Source organism: Lichenostomus cassidix, chromosome 1 (genome assembly GCF_008360975.1).
Source record: "Lichenostomus cassidix isolate B80296 chromosome 1, HeHo_3.0, whole genome shotgun sequence".
In the NCBI taxonomy this organism is placed as follows: Eukaryota; Metazoa; Chordata; class Aves; order Passeriformes; family Meliphagidae; genus Lichenostomus; species Lichenostomus cassidix.
In genome coordinates this window covers 30881027-30898916 of record NC_139479.1, presented here as the reverse complement: position 1 = coordinate 30898916, position 17890 = coordinate 30881027, and the positions used below count along the sequence as shown (strand labels likewise).

The 17890-nt window shown below is 39.6% G+C and overlaps 1 protein-coding gene across 1 annotated transcript in view; it reads right to left on the bottom strand.

The window, feature by feature from the left end:
- VWA3B (von Willebrand factor A domain containing 3B) overlaps nt 1–17890 on the bottom strand; it is a 73132-nt gene that overhangs the window by 37149 nt on the left and 18093 nt on the right. The window contains exons 7-11 of the mRNA XM_085049439.1: nt 13141–13310; nt 11175–11299; nt 4328–4441; nt 1921–2117; nt 1151–1305 (exon numbers count right to left, since the gene is read on the bottom strand). Coding sequence (XP_084905565.1) covers nt 1151–1305; nt 1921–2117; nt 4328–4441; nt 11175–11299; nt 13141–13310 — 761 coding nt within the window. The remainder of the gene's footprint in view (nt 1–1150; nt 1306–1920; nt 2118–4327; nt 4442–11174; nt 11300–13140; nt 13311–17890) is intronic.

Here is a 17890-nt window from a genome sequence, read left to right as displayed (position 1 = left end):
TACTCATCAACACTGAAACAGAGACATTTAACACACAGAATATAATGGCCCTGGGCAAAATATTCATCTCCGCAAAAGGTTTCAAAAAAATTTTATCATGGACACTTAAGGATTCTATTACATTACTTCTGATAGCTACTTTGTCATTAGTTATTTCACCCAAAGTGTTTTATGAGGTCTACCAAGACTTTTTAAACATTTAGATAAACATTCAAAACAGCAAGGCCCTAATCTTGACTTGGATATCAAAAATACATACTCACCAAAACTGTTAATCTCAAATTTTCCATTGAAAGTATGTAAATGTTATCCTAAATACAGTAAGATGGAGATAAACTAGAAGAAATAACAAAACTCTGTTGGACTTACTAAATATAGTCAGGCTGTTATACCTTTAGTAGGAAATCACCACTAAAATGAAAAATTCACCAATAAAATGAAAATTCACATCCTGCTTGTTTCAGTGAGATGTCTCATTGTCCAAATATACAAAACAGAGGGCAACATTTAGTTTTTCTGTTCTACAATAGGTTTTTCTTAGACTGCCTATTTTTTTGTAGATGTCATACAAAACCTAAGTGTCTATACAGCTGGAGAAATGTAAACTAGACAGCTAGTTTGAGCACTGAACTTTGGATCATGTGCTCAGAAGTTCATTTATTAGCTATTACTTAATAGCTCATGTCCTGACTCTGATCTGGACTGCTCCAACTTGTCTTCAACACAAACTTGCATAAAGGGCAGATAACCACTACCAGTATGGGCACAAGCCAAGCTGTGCTTCTTGGTGTCACAAAGGATCTTAGGCACACAGGATGAATGTGTACTAAGTTTCATTGATGACTCCTGAAGTTGTCTGCGATCTTATAGTCCCAATACTTTTTGGCACTTTTAGCAGTAATTCAAAAATGTGCAGACTGACTTTCACACCTGTGTTTCAGAAGGAGAACAAAAGATGAAAGCCTTCATCAGTTTTCTTATAAGGCTACTAAGAAATCCTACATACAAGAATCTGATGTAAAATAGACTTCTGTCTTAGTACTGCTGCTCTCAGTTTACCAACCACTTCAACTTATTATGACAGTAAATGTCAAAGTTTTCAACACTTGTGTAAAATAATCAAACTGATTTTATGTGACAGAACACTAACCTTCCTTCCACTTGTCTGAGAGCTGTCCTCATTTTCTCTTCATATTGCTTATACTTTTCTGTAGTAACATATACATGAACTACAGATCCATCTTTCCAGACGGTATGTACAAACTTGTCACAGTATCTTGCATGAATTACCTTCCTCTTTGTCTCCTACGACCAAGAAAAACACATTCTTGTTCCAAAACATACTATTTTGCAGTGCCTTTAATATTTGGGGAACAAACTTCAAAGGTACAAGCTTGTTGCACATGAACAGGAGCAGAAGGCTGGTCATAGAATTTGCTCCTAGCAAGACTCAACAAAAACTGGTTTTATTCTTGCAGCTAGCAAAAACCAGAAGCTTACCAAACAGTGCAATGGTAAAGCTTAATTTAAAAAAATAGAAGACAAATTAATATAAATTTTCTAAAGGATCTGCAAGACACTGCAGCAGCTGAGACTAACAGATCCTCTAAAGATGACAAGAAATCTTTGCCCCACCCCACAGAAATACAAAGAAAACGAAGGCATTGCTTAAGCCAGTCCTGATTCTTTCTTTTAGATTATATGTGAACCAGAAAGGAATCCTTAAAACAGTCATTCTCAAATAGCTCTTCAAGACATTCTTGTTCTTTGTCTCAATAAGAAATAATCTGATTTTAACAAAAACTACAAAACAACAAGGCCATATACTATATCATCAATTCATCCATATACCAAGTTTTCAAGCTTTAGAAGAAAAAAGAAACAACTCACAGGACCTGAGGGAAAATTAACAATACTCACAGCATCAGTTTGTGAAAATTCATCCTCTGGTTTAGTTTTTATGTCAACAATCCCATCTACATGGCGAAAAATACAATCAGCAAGTGCATCGTACAATGTGAGCTTCTGAGCTTTCAAGCCATACTTCTGCAACCACTTCTCAGAAGTCAAATATTTGTCAGCTATATGTTTTGGTAATGGATGATCAGCTTTGTTTGCTAATAAAGAAAATAAAACAAAATCTCCTGTATAACAGGGTTCATTTTGGATAAGCTATTTTCCAAACCAGACTCTGATACTTGAATCAAAATTTTCACTTATTCTGCTTGCTCAAGCAGCACTGAACAGATATTTCTGAGTGATTTTTAATCATCTCTACTTTGGCTGTGGGTTTTTTTCTTATCAGATGACTCCTTGTAACAAATTCCTTTGTAACTGGGAAAAAAACCCCACCAGAAGACAGGGAGCAAAGACAACAAATTGTGAGAAGATCATATAAAAGGAATTTTCTTAGTTGAATTACAAAATGCCAGAAAGTATTCCTGAATAACATGTCTAACCTCAAGGAGAATCATTTGAGAAAATGAAACAACAGAAGATATAATTGAAAATACAGTCGAGACGATTGGTTAACATTAATCTTTTTAGAGATGGCTATTTAAAGTAAAAGGTAAAGTACAATGTCATATTGTCTTATAAATTTTCCAAGGACTGTCTTAAGGTAGGGTACTGCACAGCTCTGGAGACCAGTACAGTATACAGATAATACAGATTAAAAAAGACGGTACAGGACTTTCCATTCACTGATCACTATCCCAATAAACCACACCTAAACCAAATGAGCAGGCAGTAGGTCTAGGCAGTAGGTCTCTAACAGGGTGAATTTATTTTGTCCCACTTTGATTTTGGTGGGCCAAGGTAGTATAAATGTCTACTCAGTTTAGAAGCAGCTACAGTAACCACAGTAGTGAGATCCTGAGCCTGTAAATAAACCAATGGAGGCATCTACTGCCCTTACACACACAGAGCTCAGCCAACATCAGTGCAAGTGTACAATCAGAGCCTGTTTGTGTGGAAACATTTGCTTTATGGTTGCTTTGGTCCTTAGAACAAGTGTCACAAATGCACTAACACAATTTTGAAAAGAAAACTGTTGTTTTCTTTCTTCCACATGCTTTACGTAGAGACATTTTGCCGCTAAGCATTTTAAACAGATCAGGAAGGCAAAACCAGGAAGAAATGCATGCAAACTGAAAGACTACAGTTTGGATCAATGGACAATAGCCAAATAATGCTGAAGAACTGGAAAAAATATATTACACTGTAATTCCATTTATTTTAATTAATTTATGGAGTGATTATGTATCAAGGCAAACACTAAAGGAGCATTAAAGCCGTGTAGTCAGGAACACATAAACAAACATTGACATTAGGGCTGTCCTTGCAGTTTTATTGTGGTCTCTTTGTTCACATGCATTACAGAAGAGATGTTTAACTTCATACGGGAAGACCTCCTAATTCAGAAGATGCTCTTATCAGTATAACAAACTATATCATGCCTTCTGAGATGAAAAAACCTCTAAATTTAACTTAGAGTTATGTTATGGACAGAAATTCAAACCCAGTGCAGCCAGACAAAGTTCCCAGCTTCAAATCTTCATCATCACTACCCCAGTCACGTAAGTCAACACAGTTCCATCTTAGCAGGGCTGAGTAGCTTCTCACCATCCCTTGTTATAGCCTTCCAGAACAGAACTTCAGAAACCGGCTATACTTCTGTCTCCAATAGGGTTCAATCCAATCCATATGCACAGAACAAAAACTGAGTCATGTTCTAGGCCAAACATAATGGCAGGAACTATTGCTTTAATGAACAAGTGTAGGTGCTCCTTCATGTTTCTTAAGTCAGAGTGCTTATTCTGAATTGTTTTCAGGCCTCTGCCTTTGATTACAAAAGTGCAACTCCACTCTTCTTCCCTTTAAGGGGAACAAAATAGCTACCAGATTGGAGGCTATCCCAAGAGAACCATGATGGGAGAGGGATGAGGTATTTCCCCAGCACTGTGAATAGAATAGAATAGAACTACAGATTTACTGGTTCAGGTGGACAGGAAGAGATCACAAAAAAAAAAGAAAAAATCCCTAACTTAAAATCCAGGTAACTTCTAAACCTAGGCAGTGGTGAACTAAAAATGGTGTGTTTCAGCCTGAGCTGTTAAAGTTTAGCACGTTTAAGCTATAGTAAACAGAGATTTATATTGGAAAGTTTTAAGCAATCCTAAGTTTGGATAACAATTTTAGGTGTTACCCTGTATATAGACATTTCTGAGAAAATCATCCCCAAATTGATGTGTAATCAAAACTGTTCACAAAAAGATGTTTATCATTAATATAATGGTAGCTGTCTTGGAAGAAACATAAATGATACCATCTTGAGCAGACTGGTCAGATTTTGATAAAATTTTCTGAACTTGTCTCACTGTACTCCTGGCTTCCTCCAACTCCTTCCAGATCAAATAGACATCTTCACGGACACCAGCTACTGCAAAAGAAAAAATAAATACAACTTCACATTTTAATGTAATTTCCACTTCTTATAGCTCCTCAATCACCACAAAGTTGTTGGTACATCTAGATGTTGCCATATAACCTTGTTTTTTCGAGGTCCCATTGCAGTGACAAGCGCTGCTCTCTGACAGACTTCAAAGAAGGGCTCAAAGCTGGCTCAGGACATGAGAGGTGCTTAGTACAGCAGAACTAACTTCCAAAGTTGGCCACAGATTGTTTCCACAGGGGAAGCAAATATATTTTAACACTCTTGGAAAATAATAAGGAAACTCCACAATGAAATTCCCTTGTTGCCCCCTGGACTTCATTGCAAAACCTGGCTCCAAATATTAAACACAGTTTTGACATTTTAAAGAGAAGACATTTCCCTGATGACTATCTGATGAAATTTTGCTGAAGATAAGTTCATTTTCATCCCAACTATTCTCAACAGTCATAAACAAATGCTACAAAAAACAAACAACAAACACCAAAAAAACCCAACTAAAACAAACAAAAAACAAACACAAACAACAACAAAAAAATCAAAAACCAGCCAAACAAAAAAACCCACAGATACAACCAAAAGAAACCAAACACAAAAAAACCCCAAACATTTACTCCCAGGCTATATTGTAAAAAAAAAAAAAAAAACCAGGAAAAATCCAAAGCTAGAGGTGAGACAAGGGTATCTGAATTTTGACTGATATTTTTTTCTTGATGAAAATAATCAAAATATTTATTTATTTCATAAAGAGAAACTACTACAATTGAGACACCTTGTACTTCTAAGCAATATGATCCCTATTAAAAAAGTATTAAATTAGGTTAGTGTCAGAGTTTAAACTGCAATATAGGACAGTGCATAGAAACTGTGGGCAGTCTTACAGTAAAAATATAAAAGAAACTGAATTATCAGCTATCCTAACCACAGATACGGGTTACAACCTATTGCAGATCACAATCTATTAATGAATTGCACATAAAAATGCTGAACAAGACAAACTGCATCTTATTATCCAGTGGCTCACTTATTATACAGTGATGGCTCAGTATACAAGACATGCAAACTCATCTACTAAAGTAGGCTATCAGTAAACAAACAAACCTGATATTTTTTTTCTTTGATAAACTTTCTGGAAATAATAATATGAAAGTTACACAAAGCAAGAAGTCAATTTTAATTTTGAAGTGCTTTCAATTTCCAATAAATATTTTGAATTGTGTTATTGTACACTGCCATCTCCTGGGACTTTCCTGTATTTCAAAAACATCTGCTGCAGCCATTAGGACAAAGACCAGTATTTCCTAAATCATAAAAAGCTTTAGTAAGGCAGACCATTCCACAACATAAAACACAAAAGGGAGGAAAAAAAACCTCTGTCTGTAATCATTACCTGTTAAACTTAAGAAAGAAGAACTTCAGAAAGAAGTCAAAATTTTATTTTATACGCAGTCTCCCCAGAAATTCAAAATATACAAAATCTGAGCATTGGCAAAATTCCAGGATGTGGGAAACTAGAGATTTTCTGATGAGTACTGAGCCACTGAATGTATACATACACACACACACACACAGACAGATATAGATATATACACACATGTATATACACATACACACACACCCCCCACACACACCCCTATGGTCACAGTTAAAACCACAAAATACACGCATTCACACCATGCATGCACATATTTTTAAATTTAAGGCTGTTAAGAATGCGATTCTATTGGTGCTGTCTCCAACTAAATCTGGATATCCTCCACAAGCTGTCAATTACTGTCATCCAGATTTAATGTTATGAATATTTTTAATGTAATGTTGGAAAATATTTAAAGAAATATGTATACTTCAACCACCTCTAAAATATTTCCAATGATATCATTATGTTGCTTCATTTCCCCTTAAATTGATGCTATGGACTCATCAGTTTTACAGGATTATTGTTACTGTCCCCATTAAGATAGATGTATTGAACTAGTGAGAAGATTTTTTTCCTTATTGTTGCTGCTGGCATAGCAAAGTAAAACTGCATGCCCTTTCAAAGCAATTATGCTCGATGTCACTTCCTATACAAGACAAATGCAGGCTCCAAGAACTGCACATTGTGAAATTCCAGTTGCTTAGAAAACCTTTTTTCTGGCAACATTTTTTCCTGGATTCAATGAGAGAGAAGCTTGCAAGCAGTGATATCCACAACAGCTTTTTCTCTCTACACAGGAAGCTCAGCTCTATTTCAGCCTCTTTTCCCCCACAGCTAGAGTGGAAAAGAAAAACTCTCAAAACTGAATCCCCAAAAACAAAACATATATACACATGCAAGGCACGGTATCTTCCAGATGTGGCTCTAAACTGTGGCCCATCCCTCAAAACACATCAGTGGTAAATGACCAAGAAAGCACAAACCTCACTTTGGTTTTAATTCCCTCTGCTCACATCTCAGATGTGCCATTTTTTGGGGACCACCAACCTAAGAAAGTCACCCCTCTGGAAGGTGCAGTTCCAAGCCCACCATCTCTCGCACACTTTCAGGCATCCCAGGAATAATCTTGTCTTTTAAAAATTACTTTATCCAGGGAGAGAAAGGGCCCTCTGGCTCCCCCTGCCACAAAGCACTTCCCCAGCTGCCCTGGCTGGCAGTGTAGCAGCCAGACCTCTGGGAATCCCCTTGTTCTGATTTAAAAAACACCCTACTGCAGTGGCAGGAGGGTGGCCACCAGTCACACAGGAGGGGACCAGCCTGAACACCCTGTTGTCCATCTCCAGCCTGCACCAAGCACAGTCAGTTCCACTCAGTTCTCCCCGCAGCCATCCTGATCCTGCAGAGCACCTCATGCTGGGTAATGTTCCAGGAGTGCCCTGCCTGTGGGTAAAGGCATTTCTGCTCTGGAGAAGGGAGGCCCTGGAAAAGAGGAAGAGGATGAGGAAGGGTGCGGGGAGAGCCTGAGGCAAGAGGCAGAAGCATTTTGCTGACACCAGCAAATTGAGAAACAAGATGGTAGATCTAAGCAAAAACACAGACACACTTGCACATGTACACGGAAATTCATAACTGCCCTCATTTCCATTTCCCAGTTATTTAACTGGCAGACAATTTCAAAAGAAGCAGCTTCTGCACACGTACCTCCCTGCAAACAAACTCATCCAGTTTGACAAGTCACTGTAACCTATTTGATTTCCATATTGCTAATAAAAAAACCTATATTAAATAAAAGAGCCTACAAAATATGTACAACGTCTTTGAAACAGAAAGCAAATACCAATACAAAAGCAAATCATGGAAAACAGAAGTATTTCTTATTTGTCTGACTGTCTGACTTAGACTGTGGAAGCAAGGAAATCCAAATCTAATGGAATAAGGTCTATTTCAAGATGAATCTCCTGGCAAGAGAAGATGGGGAAATTGATTTTCTTCAATGCCAGTCCCTTTCTCAGCCTCCACGTGGCAGCAGAACACAGCAATATGCCCTCAAGCATTGATTTTTCAAATTTCCACTTAGAGGGGGATAAATGAAGGCACAAAAGAGCATAATAGGGTAGTCCACAGCTTTTACCTGCGTACCTGCCAGGTCAAACAGCACTGAAACTCATTGCAGCCCAACCCTGCCTCTTTCCCTCTGGGCAAATGGACAAAGCAAATGAACTTTGTATCCCATGTGCTATCGCAGAGCTGCTATCTGCATCACTCTCTACACATTAGCAAAGAGATTTGCCAGGCCAAGGTTAGGCTGCTGAGACTAAACAACACACATGCAAGAAAAAAGCAGAGGCAATGATCTTTGTTACAGCTTCTAGGCAAAGTAGCTACTCTTCATTCATCATCCTGGCTCTCCAAAGGGAGGGTTCTATCTTTCCCATGTCAGTGTACATAAACAGTGCAGAGTTCATTGACTTCAATGTCATACAGGAGAATTACACTCTTACACTTCCCTTTTTTCACACAACAACCTGAAATTTTCCCTGTGACTATCAGGTAAATGTGAAAAATCAAGCACACCTAAGAACAGAGCCTTACACTGTTCACAAGGAGGTCAGACACTTCCCTGTTTGGACTCATCACATCAGTAAAATCCTGATTTCAGTCCATTTGCATTTTCTCTACACATGCCAGCTCATCTATTTCACCACAGAGAAACCACTACACAGAGATTTACTGTTTCTATGTCAGCTACAGAGGACCCTCTATTCATTTCAGGATCTAGTTCAAAGCACCATTGCTTTTCAAACATCCTATGTAGCACTTACCACCCTGTTACTCCAGGCAGATGGTACAAATGTGCCCTTTTTCAGAAAGACATCTTTTCTCCACACCATTCCTTGCCCTCTATGTCTTCAAGCTCCAACTTAAATGTCACCTCCTTTCCACTTATAATTTTAACTACGTAACAAGATTGCTTAATTCTACAGCTTTTTGCAGATGAATAAACTGCACAGAAAATGTAGGCAGAAGTGATAACAGGAAAATGAGTGCTGGATGAGGAAATATTATCACATTGGTGAAATTAGGCTTTATGCAAAAGCATTTCTCTGCCATAAGTAAATCTGCGGCTGCCAGCATAAGGACCTTAATTCTTTAATGACTTACACCTGTTTTGATCTTGAGCACCCACTCAAAATGAGTGTAAAAATATTCAAATTTGTCAGTTTCTCACACTTGTTTTCTAAATGACTGCTCAAGATGCAAAATAGGGGAGAATGGAGCTCTTATCTAAAATTTTAAATAGTTCTCTTCTGACTTGTTTTGGTTAAGCAGATGAAAAGGAGTGAACACGAAGATATGCCATATTTGCAAAATGCTGATATTCAGTGGATACCTGGAAACTATCAGATGTCCTTATAACAGCTTTTCCAGTCTATAAAACATAGTTATGTACTTCAGTTTCCAGCTGTTGTCTTTGTGGTGCAAAAAGGAATGTAATCAAAATATTCCTGTGTCTCTCTTTATTTTCTAGAAACACCACATTTGGAAGATTAAATCTCTGGTTCATTCTCTATTTATTTCCTTGTGTAGTTTATGCCATACATCCAAGAACCAGTTTCAGAGCCCATTAATGAGTAATCAACACTTTTATTTTTATTGCCTTATTACTACCCCTGAAGGAGCCTCTGAAACAAGAGAAATCAGACACAGACCAGAAAAATGTCTTCAGTGTGTTATTTTTACTGAAAGGACTTCAGATTCTGCATATGACTGAAACTCTACAATTGGCTGCCAGTGATGTCATGACTGTGCTTGTAATACCCAGTAAATGCAGAAAGCTAATTGTGTTCCTTTTTAATGTGTAAATTCTACTCCATAATGGCAATAAGACACAACAGACAATGCTCTTCAAGGGGATTACTGCCCTTTTGAGTGATTAAAGCTATTCAGCTTTCAGCTTTAGAAACAGTGGTGAGGAAGTAATTTCAGTCATACAGGAGCTCTAGGCTCATCTATTGAAACATGCTGACTGCCCCCGGGGAAGAGTGAGCCAGCTCCCCCCATCCACACCCCCAAATGTGGCACAGCAAGAAAGCACTCATAGTAGACTGAAGGCAATCATTATACTGCTCTGCATCAGTATGAAACGATAGTGTTTTGAAGCAGACTCTGCTGTTGGTTTCTGAACTCTGCATGGGTAAAGCTCGAGTGTCCCTTCACAAAGCAAAAAAGCAGGTGATACCTCACTCCTTTATTTCTGGCCCCCCACAATGGTTCATTCTCTTGTACTGTTATAATCATGGTCCTAGTGAAGGACCAGTTAGTGCACAAGAAACTTGATTACAACCCAAATATGTCCAAGACTGACAAACAGCCTTACGTGAGCCACCAAACCCACCTTATGCCATACATTCCTCAACAGTGAGAAGAGGATAACACTGTTCTACCTTTGGGGCAACATTAATGCTCCCAGAATAACATGGCAGGGTGGGGGGGAAGGGGGCATGTTAAGCCACTAGGCTAAAGAGGTCTTATGATTCCTGATGTCTAAAAGAAACTCTATTTTTTTTTACCCTCCTGCTGAGAAAGACATCAAATTTGACACACAAAGCCTCACTTCACATCACAAGCCAGTCTCCTCCCAGCCTGGCTGAAACCACAGTACAGTCCCACTGAACACTTACCCAGAGGAAGTAGCACTGTGACTAATAAGAAACACACTGAGCTTTCTGCCCAGCTCCACCCACCAGTGAAACTGTTTATTTTGGTTGTTTCCTCCTGCTATTTTTTCTATCAATCCTCCCACCATCACTTTGCACAGCCTTCTCTCAGTCATTTTACTGTGTTTTTTGCCTGTCTTTGTGACAAATTCCTGGGAGAAACAAGTAAACCTCATGCTGATTTAATCCCCTTATATTGTGATTGAACTTGGCCTATATTGATGTGGCTGTTGCATCATATGGTCTGCCACACTATTCCTCTTCCTTTCTACCATTTCTCTATACATTTCCACAAGGTTACTGGCATAAGCACACAAGTGCTATTCTTCATATTCCTATATAAATTATCTTGTCCCTTTTTTCACTTCTTTTTCATTCTCACACGCACATCCTCTACTCTCCATTTTTCTCTTTTCCTTTCCCTCTCCCACCCACACAGAGAATTTCCATTAGACCAGTCCTGTCCTTACCCCACCCACACCTACAGGCTTTTTTTGATTCTACAGTCATCAAGTTCCTATACTACATTTCTATTCTGACATCTCGCTGATAGTATCAGTATAATCTTGGTGTTTATATTGTCTACCTGGTGGTATTCGCCCTTTCACTTTTCTGGAGTTCAGGGCAATTAAACCTTTTCCATCCCCTTCATATTTTAGTGCAGGTCCAGTAGCATCTCTGCAGGAATTCTTCTCAGCAAAAGCATGGAATCTGTAATACAAAATGTGTTTCCACCAGTACGCAAACTACAAAAAAAGTTCTCTAATTTGAAAGAGATGTTTTTCACACATACAACTTCAGAATTATATCTAAAGCTTCAACTACAGTAAGTTTACTAATATTATCAAACTTTTTAATATACATTTATGTGTACTTTCTGAAGTCTTCTCATGTACAATATTACTTCATTTTGATATCACTTACTCCAAGGCACCTTATTCTTCAATTTTCTGGAAATCTATTTTTAATTAATGCTTTTAACAGGCTGAGCAGGCATGTAATTTGAGATGTCTGAGATGACACTAACACCTTTTTATCAGATTATCCTCCCAGTCGGAAGCCTAACAGGAACATTTATTTCATTATCGACATACAAATCAGGATGACAAGCAGACTCCATTTATCCTCATTGTCAAAATAGAGAAGCTCTCAGAGCAGGAAAATGATGCGTTTCACAAACAGAATTACTCTAGAAACAGGTTCAAGCCATGAAAAGCCCATGAACTTAGCTGTTCCTGTGGGAAAACTGACTTAAACTTATAGACAGTTATTGGGCAAATATCCATCAGCAAGTTATTAACTGGCCCTGTAAGTCTCTGCACAAAACCTAGACTGATGTAAAAAGAAGACAGTGAGAATCGTATCAAACAAAACAATTCCTCTCAGCTCCCTGCCACAACCCTTTTTGCCTCTTTCTCTACCATACAAGAAACATTCACTTTCCTTTAATAAGGTAAAAACACTGCCAAAAGAAAATGAGGGCACTGTACCTGGTAGCAGAGAGGTACCATGGTTCTGTATGACCACAATAATTTTAAGCACACATCAGACCAGAGCAAACATAACACTTTCCCACAGTCTTGTTTTTGGCAGACGCTCCCATCTCCTAAAGCTATTTCTAAACACAGATGGCTATAAAAGAGCTAAGCAGCTGCCATCTTACCAATTGCTCTGCTGTCATTTGGGAGATTTCTCCTGTTGGAGGTCTTCCCAACTCTTGCACAAACAAAAGTGAAACAGAAAGAGCTAGCAGCCATTTCACAAGTCTCTAACTGTACAGTGACTTCTGTTAAGCAGAGAAACACCTACTGACTCCTGCTGCCTTCCCGCTGTTCAGGATGAGTTTGGTATTGTGGATTTTCTACTTGTTCATTTGTTTTCCTTATTTTGACTCAAGATCTAGGTCATCTTACCCCTTTCCACTGAAGGCTGATTCTCACTACATGGCTGATTCTCAGGATAAAGTAGTCAACAAGCCATGTGGAATATATTAATTTCCACCAACCATACCAAAAAGATGCTAGAGAGCATGGTACAGAACTGCTTTTCCACACAACCAGGCCTGAAGAATAACACCCCATCAATTTTCTGTTATTCCATGAGCTGTTCATTTAGGACAGGCATTTTCTTTTCAGTACATGTCTCCATGGCACTTGATCCAACAAAACTCTAGATCTTTTTCTGGTGCTTGTAGATACTACTAATGTACAAAGCAACACAATAGAAACTTATTTCAGTTTATGTTGTGACAACTTCCCCTGAACAGTTTTCCAGACTTCAAGAAAGAAGCAGATGACAGACGACTCAGGGTATAAAAAGGGAATGGCCTTTCTGCAAGCCAGTGAGAACATATGTGGAAAAAAGCTGGTCTGTTTAAGGAGGGCCTGCATTCTAGTCATATCACTTAAGATTATTTCCCCATCCTCAGATCACTTACTGAACTGCTTTGTCTCATTTTCCTCATGGATTATATTCAGGTATGTCCCAATACCATTCCTATCAGCAAAGCACTTCATGAGTACCGAAATCTTTACTGTTCTTCTTTGTCATACCTGCCAGAGGCCAAGCGGCTCAACTCCTTCAGAAAAATAATAGTTTCATCTTCCCTAGCATTGAAAGACACTGTGTTGACTGGACAGGGGCCATCTGGAACTTTCTCAAGGAGTAGCTGCTTTGCGTCCACTCGAACATCACCCACAGTAAAGAAATAAACAGCTTCAACCTGTCAATAAACAGAAAAGAAAAAAAAATTAATTGGAAGACATTTTTATACATAAATGTCTGATCCTTATTCAAGCTCTATCCTGTGCTCAGTATTGGTAGGAAAATTTGGTAAATCTGCTGCATTACTTAGGCTATAAGATTTTCAGACTTTTGATTCTTCCTCTCATTTATGCTAGTAATTCAAAGGAAGGCCATACAAAATTTCAAGTGAGAAAATAATCTGTCCCACAGACCTTGGGTCTGATTCTGCCCAATGCAAGCCTCTTTCCACAGAAGTTACCTGAAGCCAAAAAGAGGTGTAAGGAAGGACAACTGCATCATTAGTCAGGAAAAGGCTCTGTGCCATATGTCACTTTCATCAAGAGACATGCTATGTTGGTGCCTTGCCAGGGCTGAAAATCTGTAGGAATTTTTACATCAGCCATGGTTTTACTGGCAGCATGTATTCTGAGGTTAGGAAAGATGCCAGTCAAGGAAGGTGATTGTCCCGCTCTGCTCTGCACTGGTGCAACTTCACCTTGAATATTGCAGTTTTGGTCACTGCAATATAAGAAAGATCCTGAACTATTGGAGAGCATCCAAAAGAGAGCAACAAAGATGGGCCTTGAGGGGAAGATGTATGAGTGTCTGAGGTCACTTGGTCTGTTCAGCCTGGAGAAGACTGAGGGGAGACCTCATTGCAGTCTACAACTCCCTTCTAAGGGGAAGAGGAGGGGTAGGCATTGATCTCTTTGTGGTGCCCAGTGACAGGACCCAAGGGAATGGCCTGAAGCTGTGTAAGGGAAGGTTTAGGTTGGATACTAGAAACATTTTTTACGCAGAGGGTGGTTGGGCACTAGAACAGGCTTCCCAGGGAAGTCGTCACAACACCAAGTCTGACAGAGCTCAAGAAGCATTTGGACAACACTCTCAGGCACATGCTGTGATTCTTGGGGATGGTCCTGTGCAGGACCAGGTGCTGGGTTCAATGATCCTGTAAGTCCTTTCCAACTTAGCACATTCTGTGATTCTGTGATTATTAGAATGCTACTGCGGTATTCACTAATAATTTACATTTTTTATACTTCCCAAGGCAGAGGGGGTTTGGTAGTTTTACTATAACCACACACACTTAAATTCTGAAAATGTTATTGCAAGAAGAGAGAGAAGTTGAAGAAATGTCCTTTAGTTATTGCTTGAATATTACATTATGAGGCATTTTATGTTACCTGCACTTATCCACGTAACAATCTCATGGTGAGTATGTTTCTTGAATTTTCACCATCATTTAAAAACAAAGTCATAAACAGCTATCCCATGATGACTTTCAAGACAATATGTACAGTAAATCAGTCTGATAGCATGGTACATACCAGCTGATAAATACCTGATAAATAGCTGTTTAACTGAAAAAATACACTTGAATATACTCACCTCTGTGCCCAGCATGGAGAGGATTGTCCTGAAAACTATGCTAAGGCACATGGAAAATAAGAAGCCAACACGGCTTCACTAAGGTCAAACCACGCCTGACAAATCTGGTAACCTTCTACAATGGTGTTACTGACCTCATCTACCTGGACTTGCGTCAAGCTTATGACACTGTTCTGCACTACACCCTTGCCTCTAAATTGGAGAGATGTGGATTTGGTGAATGGGCCACTCAGTGGATAAGGAATTGACTGGATGTTGCACTCCAAGATTTAAAGCGAACAGCTAGGTGTCCAAGTGGAACGTCCAAAGTGTTCCTGAGGGGTCGATATGGGGACCGGCAATTTTTAACATCTTTGCTGGTGACATGGGCAGTGGGACCAACTGCATCTTCAGCAAGTTTGCCAACAACACCAAGCTGTGTGGTGTCTGATGTGTTGGAGGGAAGGGATGCCATCCAGAGGGACCTGGACAGGCTTGAGACATGGAACCAAGTGAACCTCATGAAGTACAAGGCCAAATGCAAGGTCGTGCTCCTAGGTAAGGGCAATCCCAAATTCAAGTACAGGTTGGGTGGAGAATGGATTGAGAGCAGCTCTAAGGAGAAGGACTTGGGGGTGTTGGTTGATGAGAAGTTCAACAAAACCCAGCAATGTGCACTTACATCCTAGAAATCCAACTGTATCCAAGGCTGCATCAAAATCAGCATGGCCAGCAGGTCAAGGGAGGTGAGTCTGCCCCTCTGTTCTACACCCATGAGACCCTCCCATGAGCACTGTGTCCAGCTCTGGGACTCCCAGCATAAGAAGGCATGGACTTGCTGGAGCAAGTCCAGAGGAGAGCCACAAAGATGATCGCATGGCCGGAGCACCTTTCCTATGAAGACAGGCTGAGATAGTTTGGGCTGTTCAGCCAGAGAACAGAAGGCTCTGGGGAGATGTTATAGCACGTTCCACGACCTAAAGGGGCCTACATGAAAGCTGGAGAGGACAAGGGAGAACGGCATGAAACTGAAGGATGGTAGATTTCAATTAGATGCGAGGAATAAATTCTTCACTATGAGCATGGCAAAGCACTGGGAACAATTGTCCAGAAAAGTTAGGAATGCCCCACCCCAGGAAGTGTTCAAGGCCAGGTTAGATGGGGATTTGAGATACCTGGTCTAGCGAAAGGTGTCCATGCCCATGGCAGGGGTGCTGGAACTAAATGGACTTTAAGGTCCCTTCCAACCCAAACCATTCTGTGACTCTATAATTCTATGAATATGACTAGGAATCTCAGGACATGCACCACAAAAGACTATTTGAGTCTGGGATGGCACTGAGGAAATGTCTCTGCACTCACATAATTTCATGCAGTACTAAAGCAAATTCAGTATCACCTGCAAGTGTGCTAATACATTTCCACTACTGTCTTTGATACTGATGTGTATTCCAACTCCCTGAGTCAACAGAACATTTTTAATCCAGTTTGTTCTCAAAGCCTCCAGACTGTAGGATCCCTGTACCGCCCCATATCATAAACTTACTGATACAAACTGACATGGATTTCTGCATTTCAAGCTTCCTCCCTCATATACCTTTTGGCACCTTCCTCAACTCTGGAAGATGTCTCTCCCAAGCAGCAACCCAATTTTGGGCTGGATCAGGCAAACTAATGAAGCAGCACTTTGCCATCTTGAACTTCCCTTGGATCTCGCAGAGGGGTGAGGCACTCCATGCGGGAGGCAGGGGCCATAGCTGCAGACTCCACTTGCTTGGGAGCAAGAAGGTTTGTGGTTGACTGGGTGTCCTAGCATCACTGATAATTTTAGACAAATACTAAGGGTAAAGAGAAAAGTGAATGTGTTTAATTAAAATGCAAGATTAACAAAATATTTATTAACTTTAGAAAAAGGTAACAGAAAAAAAAGGAACAAACTCTTGCACCTATCTGTGTTCTAGTTTTAGATTTACAAAGTTCCCTGTCTGCCTCCTGCAGCTAAAAAGCTATCCGAGCCTGATATCCCAGGTGAAACCCAGTCCTTGGACAACACCATGTTCCTACTGCTTTTGCTGAAGAGGCTCCTGGCCCAGAGGAATGCATGCATACTGCACAACCATTTTTTCCTGTGTTCCTTCAGATTCACATCTTCTCCCCCTCCATTCTAAGACTGCCATTAATTCATAAACTTGATATTCAAGGAGATTAGAAATTTTCGCACTTTCTCCAAGGGATTGGATTGCCTGCCTCTGCAACTTTTAAAATGCTGACATTTATTGGGCATAGCTGATACAGAACCAGCCCCTGACAAGAAAATATGAAAGAATTGTGAACCACAGATAATTCACTCTTCTTAACTACAAACCCAGCAATGACATACCACAAAGGAACTGTTCCTTATAGATTCGTGGGGAAAGGTTAAACCTTTCAATTGAGTCATTCATATTTTGAAAATTGTAATTTATACAATTAAACAAGCAAACAAACTTCATACAAGAACAGAAATGAGAACAACATGAGCAGTCCCTCATAGTCTTGATCTTGGTGGGGAGGTGTTTTGGATGAGTGATCCATGCTTCATGGAGTGGCACCTGTACAGAACTGCAGGTTAGATACTGCGGATGCATTTGTGGCAGGTAGAGCTCAAAGGATTGCAATGTTACAGCAGAGTGATCTTGAGCTTGGGATTGACAGGTCATATGAAAAGGAAATCTAAGGAGTCACCACACACAGGAAGAAAAGACCAGCTAAAGAATGACAAGAAGAAACGTGTCTAAGGCAAAAAAAAAAAGAAGTTAGTGTTTTGGAGCAACTTCTGTGGATGAAGCCTGTTCTTAGGAATGAGTTATTTATGACTGCTCAGTAAGTAGACAACTTTTGCCTAGGACTGAATGGAGTATTTCCCAGCTGCACTACAGTGAAGTGTGCACTTAAGTGAGCTGTCAGTTCATGAATGATAATGACTCTGTTTAGGAGTAACTAAAGTTTGTTTTATGTTGAGCACTTGCCAAAATTGACTCCCCCAGATTGCCTATTGACCCACCAATGTCTGGAAAAATAATAATAAATATCTCACTGTCAGAAAGATTTTAATTTCTTGTTGTTCAAACTGAGATCCATCAAGTCCAAGAAGACTTTTTTTCATCCAGAAAATACTAAAATCTAAATACAACTTTTTAGTCACTC